The 18,641-nt window shown below is 41.4% G+C and overlaps 1 protein-coding gene across 3 annotated transcripts in view; it reads right to left on the bottom strand.

Moving 5' to 3' along the window:
- The window catches only part of phldb1b (pleckstrin homology-like domain, family B, member 1b), a 300,640-nt gene that overhangs the window by 34,722 nt on the left and 247,277 nt on the right, over positions 1-18,641 (bottom strand). For 2 of the 3 annotated variants that reach the window (XM_052039868.1, XM_052039869.1), the window contains 2 exons: positions 2,821-2,937; positions 1,850-1,952 (listed from right to left, as the gene is read on the bottom strand). In XM_052039868.1, coding sequence (XP_051895828.1) covers positions 1,850-1,952; positions 2,821-2,937 — 220 coding nt within the window. Of the gene's footprint in view, positions 1-1,849; positions 1,953-2,820; positions 2,938-13,195; positions 13,322-16,078; positions 16,205-18,641 lie in introns of all 3 variants that reach the window. The other variant, XM_052039867.1, reaches the window with a different exon arrangement.

The raw sequence follows: 18,641 nt of genomic DNA, 5'->3' as shown, positions 1-18,641 counted from the left end.
TGGTGACACTTGCGGGCTGCCCCCGGAACATTATGCAAAAAGATGTATTTCACTGTGTGTTTCAATGTACATAAAAATATCTTATCTTATACAACACCCTAAAACTGTAAAATATCTCATCACTCTTTCCAAGAGTATTATCAGACAAAACTTGAGTCACATAAGGTCGGCTGACAAAAGTTAATTGGTTTTTAAAGAAGGATAGGGAGGTGTCTTAGACAAGGGTATAGAGGCGTAGAGTCCTGGCAGGCAATGTCGACAGTGGAAAGATTATTAACAGGAAAGGATAAGTGGCCAGAAGTGGGGCAGGACTCAATTAGTCATAGGGCTTGGGAAGGTTACAGAATTAGGGCAGGGTGGGGAGGGGTTTGTGAGACCACGGAGGCTTTTGAAGAGAAATTGAAAGCTGAGAACAGAGAAGCAAGGTTGAATTCATTGATTCTTACTCTTGACCCTAAACACTGTTGAAACCCTTAACATTGCAGGACCACACTCCAACTCAGAGTCTGGTCATACAAGGATCTACAGAAGGACTACAGATTTACAGAACGCCCAAAATTCCCTCATGCGAACCCAGGCACTAGCTTAGGTTATAGCGCAAACCACATCTTTCTTCCAATTCCAATCAGAATTCCTACCTCTTTTGTGATCCGATCTGGATATCCCTATTGACTCTGCACAGCACCAGAAAGAAGAGAGGAGTGCGAGAAGTAGAGTCAGAAGTTAGGAGTCACGCGCCGTTCAAAGAGAAAAGAAGCAGAAAAGAAGAAGGCAAAAGAAAAAATACAGTAAGTGTTTCTTTAAACAAGAGACTTGGAAATATATATATTTAAAACATTACAAGATATCTCATACTAGAAATCAAATTTAAGTCCCAGAGGTGAATAAGGATATCAATGCAATGATTGTCAATGTGTTTGTTCCCAAACCTGTTAATGGTATTCTTCAATGTACCATGAATAATCCTTCTACTTTCAGAGGATGTCTCAGCCAGGGACAAGAGTCAATCTCACTTTGGCTGCTGAAGTGGTTGCAACCACAATGTCCCAGCATTGTCTTGAAATACAACACCTATGCCAACCTAGCACCTATGCTAACCTGAACTAACCAGTCTCCTTTAGGGGTAGACTGCTCCTGCCATTGATCAGACTCTCTGAAGTGAAGGTCCTACTTTGGTGTGTTTAGCATCAGTTTCTAATATTTGTCCTCACATCACAGAATTGTACAGAATATTAGGAAGATATCCTGCCCATTCAGAAGTTAATGAGAAAAAAATTAAAAAGGACATTTAATCACCCCCATCCCATAAACTGTGTGACTTGCACCTTCTCTGACATGGAATCATTGGTGTTTAGACACAGAATTGTAAGTAATCTAAATAAAAATTTCCTGTGTTTCATTTTGAATAGTTACACACTCCTGGGAGAGCAGACAGAACCTCAGTTTAATACCTCATTGGAATTGGTAGCAGGACAACAGTCCTTCAGTACGGCAATGGAATTGGACCCCAGATTATGTGCTCAAGTCTCTCTAGTGGGACTACAACCTTCTGGTTTTGAGACCAAGTGAACAATGTGAATCCAATTAAATAAAACACAACTGTGCAATGTTGGTAATCTTAAGGATGAAAGATTAAGACATCTAGAGACGGGAATGACAAGTAAACATTTTACTTAGCAAATTGTAAAAGGAAATGTGATGTGTTTTTGAAGAAAAGAAATGTGCAAGACTCTGGAGAACTGAATGGTTCTCCCAATGACGTTCCTCCTCTGCTGTAATATCCCACGACATTCTGCAATCAGTTCTAAATGTTTACCTCACTATCAGTCACTTCCAGCCCATTGCTTACCTTTCTGCTGCAATGCTAGCTGGCGCTTTGCTTCGATGTCTTGGAGGGTAGCAGCCAGGTTCCGTGGTAAACTGCCGGTGCCATTCTGTGCCAGCACAACATTCTGGAAAGTTAACACAATGCAGATGACTGAGGGGCACTGTAAAACACGAAGTGGTGAAGTTATCGAGCAACTATGACTCCATCAGAATAAGTTCAGTGATGGGGACCTGCGCAGTTACTGTTATTGTCACTACTGTTCCCAGGTGCATTTGCACTGTGTACTGTTCTTTGGCAGATGAAGTATTCACCACGCACTATAAACCAAGTCAGTGTGTCACCAGGCCGTTCATGCATGAACTGTATCTCTGAACATTCACACCACAAAGCAGGGACTCAAGTCATCCTGAAGCTTTAAAGGAAAAAGCATCAGGCTGTGACTCAATGGGCACCTCTCTCACATCTTGTCAGAAGGTTATGGGTTCAAGTCCCACTGCAGCAAACTGAGCACAACATCCAGGCCGACACTTTGAGCAGTTTGAGAGTGCTGCCCTTTCAGAGATGGTGCGATCAGTTGTCACTAAACTGAGGTTCTGTCTGCTCTCTCAAGTGGATTAAAAGAGAGAATGTAACTATTTTGAAGAGTTTTCCCTAGTTCTCTCTCCAGAGTTTATTCCTAAAGCAACATGATTAAAACCAGAATCTCCTGGTACTTTGGAGTGCAGTGACTGTTAAGTATGTGAATATTGCAACCATTTTGTACACAGGAAGACTCCTCAAATGGCAATAAGGTGAACGATTGGTTCACCTGCTTTGTATGGTTGAGGAAACAATTTGAAGGAAAGAACTCTTCTTTAATTGAGGCAAGTAGGTCTTTGTGCCCAACTGTGACACAAAGCACACTGCTCTCTGACCCAGAGCTCTGAACACAGCAAACTGCACACTCTGTGGATAACCTGCCAATCAATCACCCTATTACTGATTATTCCTACCTTTGAAGTAAGATTTCGTCCGAGCGTTGAGGCAGTGAATGGTGAGGAGGGGGCAGACCCCGTCTTTGTTCGAGGTACTGTGCCACACCCATCACTCTCCATTTTGGATCGGTAGACCTGAGGCACGAAGACACAGAGAACAGGAAATCAAGCTGTTGGACTTGCAGATTTTGTTGTGTTGGAGGTGGTCAACTGTTCAACTGCAGTTGAGGGAGGAACATTGGCCAGGAGAGAACCACAGGGGCAAAATAATCTTTGGTGTGCACTTGACTTCAGCAGTGAGATTCAAGACAAAGACCATCTGATCCAGAGAGGTGAGGATGACCAATTGGTCAGTTTACAGGAGACCTGGCAATTGGTAACTCTTTCCAATTTTCTTGCCTTTTCTCTATAAGTGGTGGCTCAAGTCACAGTACAGTTTTAAAGGTTTTAATATCTCACCCACTGAGGCAGCTCCCTTCACCTGTGAAACTTGTCAGCCTGTGTCAGTAGGTTACCCAACAAAACGGCTGTGGGCATGTCAGACCTGAACCTGAACTTGCCCCTGTAAATCATAACAGGATTGAAGGAGGGCATTTGACCCATCAAGTCTATGCAGGCTCCCTACATTGACATCCATTCAATCCCATTCCCACGCACTTTTCCTGTAACCCTGTAAATTGTTTTCCCTCATGGATATTGATTTCCTTTTCAAAGGCTCTGATTGACAGTTTCCACCACCCTTATAGGCAGTGAATTCCAGATCATCACCATACTCTGCATTACTTTTGCCCTTCACTTTAACTCTGTCCCCTCCTGGTCCTTGAACCTTCTACGAATGGGAACAGTATCTCCCTAATTTACCATTTTAGACCCGTCAAAATCTTGCACATGTCTATCAAATGTCCTCTCAACTTTCTCAAGGAAAACAACATTATTTTTTCCAGTCTAACTTTGTGGCTTAAATTCTTCATCCCTGCAACCATTACTTGACTCCAAACCACAATAATTTTCCATGAAGTTTCACTAAACAACTGGACGATTTTTCCCACCTCTAGCTGAGAATGTAGAACGCTGAGCAGGACCAGACTAATCCTTCAGGAGAAGTTGCAATTACAGAGAAGAATTTTTTGCGTCTTCACCTTCAAGATGAAGAAAGACTATTTTTGTCCTTCAAGCCCTTTGTAACTGGCTTGGGACAGGACATTGGACAGGAAAGTGAATCAGATATCTCTGCAACAATATGTTGCAAACTATATAAGAGCAACAGGTACGTTCCACTGTCTAGACTTTGGAGTGGGAACCTTTGGCAGCAGCAAAGGTGATAAATGCCAAACAGCAGTCTGCTCTAGTGGGTTTACAAACATTTTCCATAATCAGATGACATGTCAGAGCTTATTCTGAAGGAGGTTGTAATCATGGAACCCGACATCATAGGGACCATTTGGCTCATTACATTTGGGGTGGATCCCTGAGATACCATTCAGTTTGACAACCCATTATCTCGAAAATTCAAAGCTTTGTCCAATTCCTGTGAAAGTTACTGTTGAATCTGCATCTAGTTTCCTTCAGCCAGTGTGTTGTAGATCATAGTAAATCACAGTCTAAAGTAATTCCTTATTATTCTGGAGCCAATTATCTAATATCTACATCCTTTTGCCAGTAGAACGAGTTTCATCTACTCCATGTGAACCTTAATTAAATCTGATCTTATCCTTTATTGTTCTAAATAAATGTATAAACTAAGCAAATTAGAGTAAAGCAATCATCGTGAATCCATGTAGTAAGCCTTCCTAGACATTAAGTAATCACAACCAGCTGAATATTATTGGATTCTTTTTATGCACAAATGTAGTGGAAATCAAAGCCCTCAGACCATCAATAGGCTGTGGATCCTAAATTGGGGACTAAACTGGAGCTTTAACGAGTGAGGTCACTCGAGTTTTATTCAGTAAGGATATCAAAAGATATAGAGAAAAAGGAGATAATTAGAACAGAGTTTCAAATCAGTCAAGATCTAACAAAACAGTACAGCATGATCAAGGGCAGAATTGTCTTATCAAATCCGAGAGCTTTCTCCTCACATAATTCATTCTCTTAAAATATCTGGTCTTTGAGACTGGAGAGTGAAAACACAAATGACATTTACCTGAATGGATCTCCGTGTGGAGTGAGTTTTAGCTGGAAGAGGAGGAGGAGAAGAGGAAATTGGAGGTGAAGAAGATGAGGCCTCAAAGTTAGCCATTATTTCTTGGTACCATCTCTCTAGCTCCAACGTAGAGGTCAGCAGCCTGCTGGTAGGCTGCTGCAACATGTCATGGGGAGGGAGAGAAGGAGAGAGAGAAAAGGAAAGAAAGACAAAGAGTGTAGCGATAAAGGGCAGGAAGGTAAGTGACACAGGGGAGGAGAAATAGGAGAAAGTCAGTGAAGTAGATGGGTGGAGGTACAATGGGTGGAGAGAGGCCAGGAAATCAAATAGAAAATAATTAATGAGAGAAATGAATGCTAAATTTAAAAAATAACAAATTAAAACACATTGTGCTTTTTCAGAGATCTATACAATGTTATACTTAGAGATTATTGTGAATGATAAAGTCACAATGCTTCGAAAGAAAAAGATTTCAACAGGCACTTGAAAACTCTAAGTGAATTGAGCACCTTTTTCACAACAGATCAAACTGTGGACTGCCAATACCAGTTGGGGAGAGTATGAATGTCACATGATCTCCCACCTCCATCTACTCCAGCCCCACATTCTCTCCACCAGTCCAATCTCCAGGTGCACTCCCCTCTTACAGAGACAGCCACCTTCTAACCCAGTAATATTCATGCATGTGCTGTGACCATTTTCTCTCATGGGTAATATTTTTAAACTAATTTTGTTTAACATCTCCATGATTTTTCTCCTGGGTTTTACTTGGAGATTAATCTCCAATTCATTGAGACTCTAGGATCATCATAAATGGTGTAAGCATAGATCAAATGATCCTTTTAACATTGGTCTATGGTCCAGTAAGATCACTGCTTCAAGTCCCCTTTCCTGGCTGATCGCCCAATCCTGTGTGTTCCAACACAGTGGTTCAGGTGTCACTCACCGATCTCTTATCATTAGTTCCCTCTTCCCTAATGCCTCAGGTCTTTACCCCCTTCTGTAGCCTTCCTGTCCTTTACTCAGTTGCTTTCAAGATCCGCATTGTTTTCTGTTCATTGATTCACTCTCACCACCTCTCACTGGTCAGTGTCAACTTTTTTTTTGCCATCTCTTAAATCGCTTGTGGCCTTACTGTTCGGGTGGCTCAGAAACATGACAAATTCTGCTTTCATAAAGCACCTTCAGCATATGAAATCTCCCAAGGTGCTTCACTGAGGCATAGTCAGAAATAAATGGTCACTAATATTGATGAGAAAACATTAGAAAGGGTGACTGAAGACTTTGTCAAAGAAGATTAAAGAGGGAATCAGAGGAGGAAAAAGAGGATGAAGTCGCTAAGCAGAGGGAAATGTATGAAGAGCCACAATACCCGAAAGTTCCATGTCGGCATGAGCTTACTAGGTTCAGATGGATTGAGACCATGAAAGGTTTCACAGGGGTAATTGTTTTTAAATCTAGGATGTAGGAGACAGGAAAATAATGTAGTACAACATGCACTTGGGTTGTGTATAAGCAGAGCATACTAAGGATTGGATGTCACAGTGAAATAATTTCCTGGCACAACACGTGCAGAATGTATACGGGGTTTTGCAGTAATGTTTAATTGCTCTGCAGAACTCCAGGTAAAGGGACCGGGCACAGTTACTGCCCATTTAACAATACTAACCAAACTGATTATCCACTTCAAATCTGGTACAGTGTACAGTCTGCTACTGTATACAGTTTTGGTCACCCTAGGAAAGACGTGGTTAAACAGGAAAGAGTGCTGAGAAGATTTGAGGATCTTGCCAGGACTAGAGGGCCTGAGTTATAGGGAGAGGTTGGCCAGGCTAGGTCTTTATTCCTTGGAACGTAGGAGAATGAGGGGTGACCTTATAGAAATGTTTAAAATTATGAGAGGCAGAGATAAGGTGGACAGTAACAGTCTTTTCCCCAGGGTAGGGGAGTCCAAAACTAGGGGGCATAGGTTTAGGATGAGAGGGGAAAGATTTAAAAAGGACCTAAGGGGCAACATTTTCACACAGAGGGTGGTGAGTATATGGAATGAGCTGCCAGAGTAAGTGATTGAGGCAGGTACAACAGTATCATTTAAGAAGCACTAGGATAGGTACATGGAGGGGTGGGACTTAGAGGGATATGGGCTGAACGCAGGAATTTGGGACTAGCTGGGTGGGTACCGTGGTTGGCATGGACTGGTTGGGCCAAAGGGCCTGTATCTGTGCTGTGTTGCTCTATGGTAGTTCTGTTTGGAACTGCCAGGTTTTACCCACACAACTGAATGGTGCTTTAGAATTTCTGCTCAGTTGGTCACCAATTTCAGGACAAAAGCTTTTAGTTTTCTTGTGGAGCAGTGCAGACTGCTGCAATTTCCCACTGATTGGCAGGGACATCTTCCCAATGAACCTGTGCTAGGTTGACATAATGCAATCAACTGAAGAGAGAATGATAATCACAGGATAATTATTTTTTTAACATTTAACTGAGCTGGTTAAAATGTATTGATTGCTTTTAATTGTTCCGTGGTGTTTCATTTACTTTTCTCATGATTAAACCACCTTAGTAAATTTTTGCATTTTCCAAGTTCTTGAATGTTTTTAATTGTCTTTCACAAACACTCGCTGTTTTGCCAGCGGGTAAAATGGGGGGTGGAGAGGCGGAGGAGTTAACCAGTCTCTCAAGGCAGTTCTGCTCGGCCTCACCAGACCGCCGTGAGCCAGCTTCCCAGCAGAGGACTATGTGCAGGAACTCTCCCTAACTAAGGAGTGGGCTTCAAGGGGAGGGGTGACTGGTGAAGTCAAGTGGTTCACCATTCAGTGACAGATCTGGGCCATTGCAAACATCTGCTATTTGTTGCATTAACAGAGCTTTGCACTGTATTCTTCTTTTGTATATATTTTTGATTATTATGAATAAAGCTTATTTTTGAAATAAGCTGATAAAATAGAACGACTCACTTGCTCGTTCGTAATGAACTAATTTATCTGCTGCATGAGTCCCTTACCTTCCATGGAAGGAGGCCATTCTGCCTATCAAGTCCATCCTATTCCAGTCTCCCAAAAGACATCCCATCAGTCCAATTTCCTCTCTCTCCCACTTATTTCCTTGTACCCTTGCAACTTACTTCCTCTCTCATGACCATCAACTGCCCTCTGAATAGATTCAACCTATTCAGGAAGTAGTTTACAAGAGCTAATTCCTTTGAAGGCACTGGTGTTGCCAACTCTCCAAGCAGATCCTGGAATCTCAGAGAATTAAAAATTAAACTTGTTGTACTGTCTAATGTATATTTGCAGTGTAAATGCAGAGTCACTGACTTCTCCCTTTGCTATTATTGCAGTATCATTGCAAGCAGTCTTAAAAAGTGTATATAACAAGGGATGTCTTTGGGATGTAAGAGGAAACAGGAGCATCTGGCAGAACAACAAACAACCTGCTGGAGGAACTCAGCAGATCGAGCAGCACCTGTGGGAGGAAAGGAATTGTCAATGTTTTGGGTTGAAAACCCACTTTTCCAGTCACAAGGATAACATGCAAACTAGATGGAGACAGCACTTGAGGTCAAGATCAAACCCAGACCCCCAAGAAGTGAGGCAGCAGCAAACTCTGCTACGCTGCTATGCAGCCCTTGTTATATACACTTAAAACTGTCTGCAATTAATGCAATGACAAAAGCAAAGGCAGAAATCAGTACTGTACTTGCACTACAAATTTACATTAGATAGCACAATAATCCTGAAGTTTAAATTCAAATTATCAGAGATTCTAGGATCTGCCTTCAAAAGTCTCAGAAATAATCCTTCTGTTTGATCTGTTATCCTCCGTTCCTCCTATTCACTGCTTAATGTTTCTGGGTGAATAGCTCTGAAATGTTCCCTGACACGAGGAATGCAACTCAATTCCAATTTGCCATTGAGTTAAGTAAACTTTCAATGAGAGTTTGATTTTCATAGTTGGAGAGAACAATTTCACAACCAACAGGGGGTACCTATAAGGAAAGACTGAACAGGCTTCAGTTCTTTAGTCTAAGAAGGAGAAGATTTAGGGAGCGCATGATTATGAAGAGATGTTTTTAATTTTAGGAGACCAAAACTAAAGGCCATAAATGTAAAATGGTCACCAATAAGTCCAATCAGAAATTCAGAAGAAACTTACCAACTCAATGAGTGTTTGGGATTTGCTCCCTCAATAGTTAAGGTAAATAAATTAGATGCCTTTAAGGGGAAGATGCGTAAGTATATCAGAGATATTACAGTGATGGAGTTAGATGAAGAAGGGTGGGTGAAGGCTCATGTGGAGCATTAACACCGTCACAGACTCAATGTAACTATGTAAGATGGATCTTCAAACAGAAGCTGATTGTTGAAAGCACAGGAGAGAGTGTACAGTTTGGTGGGAGGACTTGGTTAGAACTGGCAATTTGCTGAAAACTCATGCACTGAGGAAGAGTAGAGAAAGTTAGCGCTATCCTCATACCAACCTCAGCTGTAAACAGTGCAGAGGAAGAAGCCAGCAAGGGCAGGGAGCTTTCAGCAGACAGAGTCAGAGAGGCGGTGGCTGAGTTAGTTTGGAATGGGACTGGAGCCGAGCTCTCCGTTGATCTACCGTACAACTCCTTGAGCTGACCTAGGGTAACGTATTCCTGGGGAGAGCAGCAAAAGAAGCAGAAACCATTGTGGGACAAGAAACAGCCTGTTAGTGAAATAAAAGTGCTAGTTTCATGAAACATACAAAAGGTTGAGAAATTTCCATGCTAAATTAAAAGCAGAAAATATAAATTAAGTTTTGTTTTATAAAATTCCTCTGACTTTACAACCAACAACATTTGATTAGAGCAACATCTAAAACCAGTTAGAAAATAATTGAGCTAGCCTAAACAGATCCATTAATAGATGTGAGCAACAGAATCCACACCAGGTACACTTTTAATAGTCAGGGGTCAGAGAAGTGGCACAATAAAATGCTACAGCAGTTTTCGCATAAAACTACTAATACTGCAGGTTTGAGACTCTAGTCCAACTAGTTACCATACTGCATCGTTTATGGGAAGAGGGTACTGTGATGACATCATAAGGGAATAATTAGATGTACAAGTCATTGTCCAGAGCACTCCTGTCAGTCATCTCATGGGCACCTATTTAGAGTGGGGAATGGCAACAGCTGTAGATGTACTCATCCGGCCCATCCCACCAGTGGATAGCCCACTCACCCAGGCTGCACACCATCCACTATTAAAGGAATAACAAGACTTTAGATAGCATGAAAGGTAATGGGGTATCACAAAACCTGGTGCTAACAGGAAAGACGGGCTTAAGAATAGCACCGGACTATTCAGGGTTGATGTCAGTAACATCTCTTCACAAAAGGGTCCGTGGAAACCTGGAACTATCTTCCCCAAAAAGCTACTAAGGCTGGGATTAAATTAAAAACTGTGAAGCTGAGATAGATATTCTTTGGTAGACACTGTAAGCATTGTTGCACTGAGGCAGGTAGACAGAGTTTAGGTGCAGATTGGCCACAACATAGATGAATGGTAACACAGGCTTGAGGGATCTTCAACACGACTGTGGTATTTAGTGGTATTAACCACTAAAATCACATGACTATAATCCACAGATTTAAGGCTCAAAGCTCCTGTGATGTAGGTGATTTACACCCTGCCTTTGAACTTTGAACAAGTGACACTTCCAAGTAACAACTGGACAGCAAGGCCCCAGGTTGTGTACAGGTGCTGAGAATATTCTTCGGGAGCTATTCCCAACTCCTTGCAAGATTGACATCCATTTCTCAGATTTATCTTGAAACAAATGGAGAATTGTTAACAAAATGACTGTCATTGCACCAGTGTAGACTTTGACTTGGAGAAAAATTCAAAGAGTTGGTAAATTTGCCTCTGATTATTGCATAGGGCTCTGCTGTTGCTCTAAATGGCTTCAAAGACCAAAGCCACCATACGTGCAAGTTCTTAAGAGACAACATGTACAAAATTCTAAAGACACTTGACAGGGGAGATGCTGAATTGATCTTTCCCTGGCTGGGGTGTCCAGAATCAGGGGTGACAGTTTCAAAATAAGGGATTGGCCTTTCAGGACAGAGATGAGAAGAAATTTCTTCATGCAAACATAGGGAATCTTTGGAATTCTTTACCCAAGAGCACAATGGGGTCATGAAAGATCAATAGATTTTTAGATATTAAGGGAATCAAGGGATCTGGGGTTAGTGCAGGTAAGTGGTGCTGATGTAAAAAAAAATCCTTGACCTTACTGAATGGCACATTAGACACAGGGGGCCAATGGGCTACTCCTGCTTCCACCTCTACTTTTTTAAAATGTATTCAGTTTTCAGGATTTGATGCAAGGCCAGCATTCATTGACCACCTAGGAGCTCACAGAAGACAACCATCAAGGAGTCTGGATATGCAGGATAAAACATGGATTTAATATAGGACAATGGGGAGAAGAGTAATAAAGTATAGAAGGACTATAACAGTTCTCAAAAACAATAATTCATTCAAGGAAATCTGATAGTCTTTCAAATTCAGAAGTACCTGAATAGTGGAGACACAAGAGACTGCAGATGCTGGAATCTGGAGCAACAAGCAACCTACTGGCAGAACTCAACGGGTTGAGCAGCATTTGTAGAGGGAAAGGTGCGTTCACATCCCAAAGCATTGACAATTCCTTTTCCCCCCACAGGTGCTGCTTGACCAGCTGAGTTCCCCCAGCAGTGTGTTTGTTGTACCTGAATGGCAATCTTCTGAGATCTTTATGTGATCATTCAGAAGCTTCAGAAGGAAACTAAAGAAGGAAACCACAACACCCATCTGAACATGGAATAGCCACAGATTATTGAGGAAAGTCTTAGATGCAGGAAAAGTTAGATCCATTAAAGTGGCCTTTCAAGAAAAGCTACCATTCCAAATATTTGCTTTTTATTTAGGTAGGGTTACATCAGAAAATTTGGGCCAAAAAGTATGTTTCTATGTTGTAAATTCTACATTTGACCAGGTTCCAATGGACAATTGCTTGACAACTTTCATCAGTGATGCAACCTTTCCAATACAACGTGACTAAAATATCTTTTACATGTTGCAAGAGAAAGTTCAGTATGGAAGTCTGTCTGCAGGTAGTCATGTACAATATTATCTGGTGGCATTTTGAGGTCGAGTCTCCAAATGACAAGTCTCATCTGTAAATGTCTAAAATTTAGTTAGCCAACTACTTTTATTAATTAACTCTAAGATTTCACTAAGTTTGTACTGAATTCATGGCTCAAAAGTTATTTTTCACATCATGCTGTTTCATAATGTTCCATGCTGAACCTTCTACTCAGTGATATTAGAATAAACAAGGAATGATACTCCACGTGGATGTGCTACTAAAAGATCTCAGACAGAAATTAAACCCATGTTCGTGCTTTTTAATCTATACTCAAACACTAAGCAGTATAAAATTTCCAAAATAATGAAGCAATTATTTTTATGACCCTTTCCTTTTGAATCATACCACCTGGTTCAACTGAACTTTAACCTGTCAACAGAAGATAAAAAATTTATTTTCTGCATTGGGTTAAGTACACAAAGCCAACTGTTGAGCAGTTCTATGTGTTTAAAGAGACAGCGCCACCTCATATGATTTGCGAAGATAATATTCTAAATTTTGGGTTTTTTTTGTATTCATCGAACTGAGGATGTCAAGGCAAAGAATAAAGACTTTGGTCACTCAGTATGACTATTAATTTCTTCTTGGTCAGGTACAACATGTACTAATTGATCCTTTCCTCCACTCAAGTCCAATTTAAGGTGCATGAAACAGGACATCTTTGTTTGAAGTGTCAAATTTCTGTGTTCTAGTGACTGTGAAGACATGCATTTGAGTCAAACAGTGGCACTTTGGTCCACTGAGTCCACACTAACCATCAAGCACCCACTGACACCAATCCTACTCTAATCCCATTTTATTCTTTCCACAATTTGCCCAAGATTCTACCACTCAACTACACACCAGGCTCAGTTAGAGTGGCCATTTAACTCACCAACACTCATGTCTTTGGGATGTAGGAGGAAACCAGAGCACCAGAGTAACCAGCTGCACACTGTACTGCCTTGACTGGCATCAAAGATTATTAACCAAGAGGTGAGTGCTTGATCTCTAGACATTTGACAAACGAGCTGCAGCCAAGTCATGCAGAAAGGCAGCCAATTAGTACCAAGGACAATTATAACAAAGCGTGATGGCAAGCAAGTACCTCATGGGCTGATGGAGGTACAATAAGCGGCAGAGAACGCAGTGGAGAAGCAGAGAATGCAGCATCAGTGCCTGTGCCATATATGTCACTGTAGAACTTAAACACGTCAGCCAGCTTCATATATTCCTAAAATAAGAGCAATGTTAAGGCAAAGAGACAGAGACAAAAAAAAAGATTAGGACAATAGTGTAGAACAAGGACTTGCTGCTTCAAATGCATAACACAACATAAGGGAAAGAAACCTCAATCATTTTAGCCAAGATAATTCAGAAGCATTGTTAAAAAAGCATTGATGGATTTGAGGGACAGCATGTCATTTAACTTACTATGGCTTGTTTTTCTTTGTAAACAATTAAAAATTTCCCATTTAGGAAGAATTACATTGTGAAAAACTAATGTTTCCTGGAAGCATGACCTGTTCTCCTAAAGTTCTGACTTAGTACGTAAGTCTGGAGTTTCATTCCATTGTGGTCAATACATAAAACATTAGTGATAACTTCATGTTTGTTGGTCTTGCATTTATATAATCCATTTAGCTCAGGCGACCTAAAGCTTTGTCAAAGGAGGAGATTTTAGAAGGAGGATGGAAATGTTAAGGGCTCATGGTGGAGCAAAAGAAATCAGGGACGTCTGAGACGAGAACTGAAGCACAGTGAGGTCTGAGTAATGCCAAGCAAGAGGAGGCTACAGAGAATGAAAGGGGCAAAGTCATAACAGGACTTGAACACAATGAATAGTATTTTAAATTCGATTTACTCCATTTCTTAAATGAGCAAACTTCACGCGGGTCTGAAAAGTGTGAGAGTAGAACAATGTAAAGCATTTCTACAAAGAACCTCTCCTGGGTGGATCTCTGCTTTCTATTACCATCTGGTTCTGCCAGCTATAAATGTGCAGAGACTAGATGGAGAAGTGATCATGGTCCAATATGAAACATTTTACAGAAGAGCTGCTCACTCACAGCCCTAGTTCAGAGTTGTAGTTGAAGAATGGTCAAATTAGTGTGGTAACCTAGTAACCCTGGTGTCTCCAGCAAAGTCGATGCCATTAGAAAGGAATTTTGAACATTATTGACATTTTTTTTAGGTTGTCTAACTCAGGTGGATACATGGTGGAGTACCTCGATGGTGATCAATGAACTGTTGTTTGGGAAGGATGCTAAGGGATGTAGGGGCTCTTTGTAGAAATGCTTTATGTTGTTCTACTCTCCCACTTTTCAGACCGGCGTGAAATTTGCTCATTTAAGAGAGGGAATGAATGGAATTTAAAAGTGGGAAAACAGAGTTGAGACACAGATCAGTTAAAATTCAATGGGATGGTGGAATTGGTTGGAGGGGTTGAATGGCCCACTTTGGTCTTATTGCAACCGTTAATGAAAACGTCCTTCCTTTTGTGGACTGTGGCTCAGCCTGAGCACTAACAGTTGTATTAGAGACACAAGAGAGACTGTAGATGCTAGAAATCTGGAGCAATACGCACAAAATGCTGGAGGAACTCAGCAGGTCAGGCAGCATCCATGGAGGAAAATGAACAGTCGATGTTTTGGGCCGAGACCCTTCATCAGGACTGGGTTAGGGTAATGGCTGTATTAGCTCTTCTTTGTCTTTCAGATAATCCCCATGATAACAACACAATTACTACTCAGTTCTATAATGAACACATTTTCCTAAAGTGTTCCTGTGAGGGCTGTGTTGATTTTTTTGTTACAGCTCCTATTGATCCCAGGCTATCCTAACTCTCCAAGTTGGGGCAGAGGAACAAAATTTAGAATCACCAATGCAAAACATCCCTGATTCCAACTCTATGGATTATCCATGCTCAATGCCTAACTTGTGAGCTGCGATCCACTGAGGTTGCCCAATTAATGCTGATCCTTGCAGAAGCATGAACTGATCACCAAGGTTGGGCAGAACAGGGAAGAAGGTCACATTAGTCAGGGTGTGGTGGCCCCAAACTCATCTTCTGATGGGACCTTAAAGTAGAACCAGACCGCACTACCCAACTTCCACAGGGTGGCTGAATGCACCAAGGTTGTCCTGGAGTACTTTGGATAATCGAGTCATACAGCACGGAAACAGGCCCTTCTGCCCAACTGGTCCATGCCGACCAAGTTTCCCATCTAAGCTAGCTCCATTTGCCCGCATTTGGCTCATATCCCTCCAAACATTTCCAATCCATGTACCTGTCCAAGTACCTTTTAAATTTTGTTAACGTACCTGCCTCAACCATTTCCTCTGGCAGTTCATTCCCTACACTGACACCCTCAGGGTGAAAATGTTGCCCGTCAGGTTCCTATTAATTCTCTCTCCTCTCACCTGAGACCTATGCCCTCTCGTTCTTGATTCCCCAACCCTGGGAAGAAGACTGTGTGCATTGACCCTATCTATGCCCCTTGTGATCTTATACACCTCGGTAAGATCACTCCTCATTCTCTTACATTCCAATGAAAAATGTCCCAACTTGCTCAACCTCTCTTCATAACTCAGTCCCTCAAGTCCTCTTTCAGATAAAAGGTTAATCTTTTGGATGCACTGAATTCAAACAAGATTATTGTCATATTAACTAAAAAGTATGTATTGTTATTCGGTTTGAGCCTTTTCTTGCGTGGGCCCATTGGAGGGGAGGTGGAGGGGAGGGGGCAGGTGGGGGACAGGTAGCAGTGAATGTGTCATCAGTCTTCAGAAATAGATCAAGTCAGAGTGACAATCCAAAAGCAGCCATGATTGAGATTCCAGGCCCTTGAGATCAGAGGCCAATGTTCAAACACATTGCATTACCTTTATGCAGCAAGCCTTTAACTGACTGACAACGTGAATACATAGTGAACAAGGGAAAACTTTTTAAAGCAAATCCATAGCATGCAGTAACTGTTAGTGCTGTTACCTCCTGCATCTTGGGGTACGATGGGGTGGAAGGAGAGGGGGATAGAGAAGCTGCGTTTCCTGGTAAGCAATGCTGGTATTTAGTCTCCTCTAATATGTCGCTAGGCTCTGTGATACGAAGGACTTCCTGTTCAAAGGGCAAAGGTTGAAGCAGTGTTGCGATGAATGAACAAGGCATGTGTGTAGCAAGCATAATTCAGAATATTCTACTTGAGGACTTCAAACATTTCACTAGCGCGAGACTGAATAGTTCTAGACTCATTCAATGTAACACGCAGGACTAAACATCCACTGCTGCACACTTCCAGTATTAGTTTCTCTCCTGAAGCATCTCTAAGTGTTGGCTGCCCTCCATAACCCCTTCCACATTGGAAGATCACTGGTCTTCCCAAATCTGAAGGCAATGTCCAAATCCAACCATGTGGAGATACTCAGATGAGGGAAGGGCAATGAAGGGGCAGAGGAATTGGTGAAGGGTCAGGGAGGGCACTGGCAGTGAATGGAGGGGAAAGAGGGCAGGGAATGGAGGAGGAAGGAAAGAAGGGAAAAGAGCTAGAGGGGATGGAAGAAGGGAAATGGAGAGAATGGACGAAGGGGGAGGAAGGTGAAGGAACTTGAAGATGGGGTAGTAGGATTTCAGAGATGGTAGCAAGAAAGAAGGAATATGGGGAAGAGGTGAAGGAGGAAGAGGAAGGAGGGAAAATGAGAGAGAGAAGGAATGGAGGGAGATGGCTGGAGGAATTTCTCGCTTCCCATTCCTGGGGCTGTTTTGGGCAAGTAGAGTAACCTGATATTTACACTTTAGACCTTCTGGTCCATTTGGTTCAGAACCACGGCTGGAGGTGCATCTACTAACTGAGCCACTTGGTTACTTCTCTCAGTATTTCAGGAAGAATTGTCTTGTCTTTCTGTTTTAACGTTTTTGGTCACAACCATCCTACATCCTGTTATTAAAGAATAATGAACAGAAGTTCAAAGGTAAATTGATAGTAACCAGAACCTATTTATTCATCATTCAGTGAATGGTAAGAAGGTGGAACTGTCTATCTCATGGACAAGCTGAACTAAGTAGCAGTGATGAATTAAGAAACTGGATTAACACACATGGGAGAAAGGAATGGAGGGTTATGGTGGCGGGGGGGGGGGGGGGGGGTGAAATGAAGGTAAGACAAGACTCTGGCATGAACACTGGCATGGATTGATGGATTTCAATGGAACCAAACAATGGAAGTGGAGTACAGAATAGCCATCACTGCACTGTTGCCATCCAGGAACAAATTTATTCCATACAGAATTTTTACAGCACAGAGTGAGGCAATTCAGCCCATAACACATGCGATGTTTGAATCTGTTTAATTAAGCCCAATTAGTTTCGATAAAGTAATTTGCTGTTTCCAGAAATTACATAAAAGGATTTGTTCCTAACCATCATCTCTGTAAAATAATACACTCATCCCATGTCTGTATGTGAAACTTTATAAAAACATGTCTAGTTTTATCATTCAGCAAAGAGTGCCTTTATTTATTCTGTGTTAAGCTGAGTTTGTGCAGCTAAATTGTAACATTTACCAGCATGGTGAAAAGTTAAAAATTATTTTACAAAAACTTGATGTAGACAAGGATCCTTTTAATTACAAAATCAGTATTAGTGAGAAAGAGTTATTTAAAAGGCAGTCCAGTAATTTGGCACTTTTTGCTTTTGAACGTAATATTGCTTATGTCAGATGTGGGCTTAGTCAAAGTAGGTTTGGGAGATTTATTGATGGGAAACGTGGTCATAAAAATTCCAGGGGTGAAATCTTGTTCAGAAGTGTGGAGAAGGGGATCAGCCAACTGGCAGCCCATTTAGGGCTGATTTTGTTCTTTCCCTGATGAATTTCAGGTGCCTTGTAAAACAGAAGAATGATTTGCAATCATTTCTTTGTGTATTAATAGCAATGATCAGCTTCCCCCATCTCCCCAATTCCTCTACTTTCATTCCCACATATTCTTCAATTCAACATTAATTAGAACAGCAATGCTCTGGTATTGCTGTTCACTGTGTGGCATTACAGTAATTCATAAACCTCTATGTTTCCTCTTCACTCCAGTCAGCGATTAATGTGAAGGTGGAAGGAGCTGGGAAAGAGGGCATACCTCTATAACCATTGGCCATGTTTACAGTTAAAACTACACAAGTACTTGTGCTTTTGTATAACAGAGAAGTATCTAAGAAGCAGTGAAAGAATGCATGGAGTTTAATTCGTGTGCATGCTACTGATTCCTATTAAAGGGGCATAAATGTCACACCATTCCTTATCTTTGCACTCAATACCTAGTCAATGGCATTGCAACATACCAACTCCCTTCACTCAATTACTGTTATCCATTGAGTCCAATCAGTTTTTCACATTCCCATTTTCTGAAATAAATGTAAGTTTCACCTGAAATTACTATCAGTATGCAATAGAATTTGTGTCCATTCAAGGGTATGGAGGTTCAGTGTTTAAAGAGGCTTGGCTTATGGTCAGATGTAGACAGTGTGAATTTGAATGCTAAGGATCAAAGGTTATGTTCAGCATATC

The sequence above is a fragment of the Pristis pectinata genome, chromosome 27 (assembly GCF_009764475.1).
Source record: "Pristis pectinata isolate sPriPec2 chromosome 27, sPriPec2.1.pri, whole genome shotgun sequence".
NCBI lineage: Eukaryota > Metazoa > Chordata > Chondrichthyes > Rhinopristiformes > Pristidae > Pristis > Pristis pectinata.
This window is presented reverse-complemented; position numbering and strand designations above follow the sequence as displayed.